General features: G+C 45.9%; 1 protein-coding gene across 6 annotated transcripts in view; it reads right to left on the bottom strand.

The window, feature by feature from the left end:
• syngap1b (synaptic Ras GTPase activating protein 1b) overlaps window positions 1-2500 on the bottom strand; it is an 83923-nt gene that overhangs the window by 55568 nt on the left and 25855 nt on the right. For all 6 annotated transcript variants that reach the window (XM_083529677.1, XM_083529675.1, XM_083529678.1 and 3 more), the window contains exon 3: window positions 733-838. In XM_083529677.1, the coding sequence (XP_083385803.1) occupies window positions 733-838 (106 nt within the window). The remainder of the gene's footprint in view (window positions 1-732; window positions 839-2500) is intronic.

Genomic DNA, 2500 nt, shown 5'->3' on the forward strand with positions numbered 1-2500 from the left:
AATGTGTGAGAACTACAGTGAAGATTTATACTGAAGAGAAAAGAAAAGATTTCCAGCTCGAGGCTTTTTTTATGTTCTAGAGTGCAATGTGAAATGCAGAAAAATATACAGGACAGCTTATATAATGTGTTTGGGTTTGAATGGAGATTGTGTTCTGCTTCGGTGCAGGGCTTTGGACAGGGTTTTTTTTATTTATTAAATAAACAGAAGAAGAAAACTGGAAAGACGCGGACGTGAGAAATCGGTGAGCAACTGACGCTGAATAAATGATGAACAGTAGAAAGTGTGGAGGACGAGGTGGGTGGATCGATTCGCATGGAATAAACAATCTGATGTGGGCGTGGCTTTGCGATCAATATTATCGACAAAAATTACGACGGTACAGTCGTTCGCCCACGAGCAGTCCGTCTGAGCAAAAGAGAAAATCTCTGGAACATAGCAATCCTGGTTCGAAGCATCACAATACAGGTCAGCGTGTCGGCGCGAAGACATCCTCACATCCTCACAGCCATGAGATTTTACACTCATGTGCAATAATATCATGCGCTCCACTCCTGGTTTAAAACATCCTCATTGCTCTGAACCAGGAACCAAGTCTGAACGCCAAATCCCATGCGTGACAGACAATTTTGCTCCGGTGAATTTAATGAAGGTAAAAAAACCTCTTGAAATCTCCTTGTTAATCAGTTTTTTCTCCCATTCTGCATTAAAAAGTAAGCCAGGTGTGCTCACCCATTTCAGGATGGTGGCGTCCCTCCACAGGTACGCTGACGGTGCGTCGCAGCAGCTTGTTCCTCTGCGACTCGGAGCGCCGCTCGCGCATCAGTAGAGGGTGAACCTGTGGAGAAGAAGGAGCAGAACGTGAACAACACACCTGATGAGTTTGATAACCCTAAATCCATACCCTTAACTCTAACCCCTAACTATAACCGCTAACCTCAAACCCTAATCCCTAATCCTAACCCCTTACTATAACCCCTTACTTTAAACCTTAATCGCTAATCCTATTCCCTAACTATAACCCCTAACCACAAACCTTTATCCCTGAACCTAACCCCTAACTTTAACCCCTAACCTCAAACCCTAACTCCTATCCCCTAACCTTTACCCCAACCATAACTCTAATCCTAACCCTAACCCTTAACTATAACCCCTATTCTCAAACCCTAATAATAAACCCTAACTATAACCCCTTTAATCCTTTGTCAATTCAGTTTTTTAAGTGTTTTTAAAAGTTAAAAGCGTGTTTTTATCTCATCTGTAATATACGACCTCTCACTGTCTGTTTATGGGACTGTATGAAGAAGATAAAGCCGGGAAGAAAGTGGGAGAGATCTGTAGATAGCATATGCAGTATATATAAGTGCCTAACAGGCCACACCCACATGAGGCAAACTGAGACACTATGAGAACCACGAGCTATGGTGGAGACATGAAACATTATGCAGTCGACCTTCTACATTGCACTTTTGAAAATCACAGCGGTTTCGACTGTTCTTCTTTTATTTTCATCTTTGAAACAATGTGGTTCCTGCTAGCATGTTCATACACACACACTGTGTCCCAGCATCATGAACGCTGCTGTGAACACCACAGCACGATGTCCCTCATCATCTCCATCAGCTCTCAGTGCACACGGTGTCTCCTCAGAGAGACGCAATGGAAACGAAGTGCTGAAATAAGGAAACCTGGGAGCATTTCTTCACCTGAAGGACTGAACAGGACACATTTTGCAGAATTGTGTGTAATAAGATGTTTATTTAAGGCTCTGTGTGAGGTCCCCTGGTGGTCTAGTGGTTAAGATGCAGCGCTCCCACCGCTGCGACCCGGGTTCGATTCCCGGTCAGGGAACCATCCCCAGCCACTCTTAGTGCCGGTCCCAAGCCCGGATAAATTGGGGAGGGTTGCGTTAGGAAGGGCATCCAGCGTAAAACATGTGCCAAATCAAACGTGCGGAGGATCCGCTGTGGCGACCCCTAACGGGAGAAGCCGAAAAGAAACTATTTAAGGCTCTGTGTGTGGTGTGGGGTCCAGGAGAGGCCCACAGAGGAACCCCAGGTTCTTAAAGAATAAATGGAGAGAGGGATGTGCCTAATATATCACACGCTGCCTCCAGTCTCACACACACACAATGGAGAAATAACTGGTTTTCCTACAAACTTCCGTGTGTGTGTGTGTGTGTGTATGATCTCCCTCGTTCTTGTTTCAGCTCTGAGTAAATGGAGGAGTGTGTTTCTCGTTCCTTCACAGCTCAGGTGATGAATGAGGCGAGCATGAGGAGGTCAAACACCGAATCCCACCGGAGTACAAACGGCTTCATATCCGCTCACTCACTGAAAACTGGGCGGAGCTAACCAGCAGGAACGGGGTCACATGACTGACCCGTCGTGCAGCTTTACAATGTCAGGACCGAAGCAGGTCCTCATTAATCAGAGTAACGAGCAGCGAGGCAGGAGGCAGGAGTCCGTAAAGACCTTGTGATTCCATAACACACCCACCT

Source organism: Silurus aristotelis, assembly GCF_946808225.1.
Source record: "Silurus aristotelis genome assembly, chromosome: 25".
Taxonomy (NCBI): Eukaryota; Metazoa; Chordata; class Actinopteri; order Siluriformes; family Siluridae; genus Silurus; species Silurus aristotelis.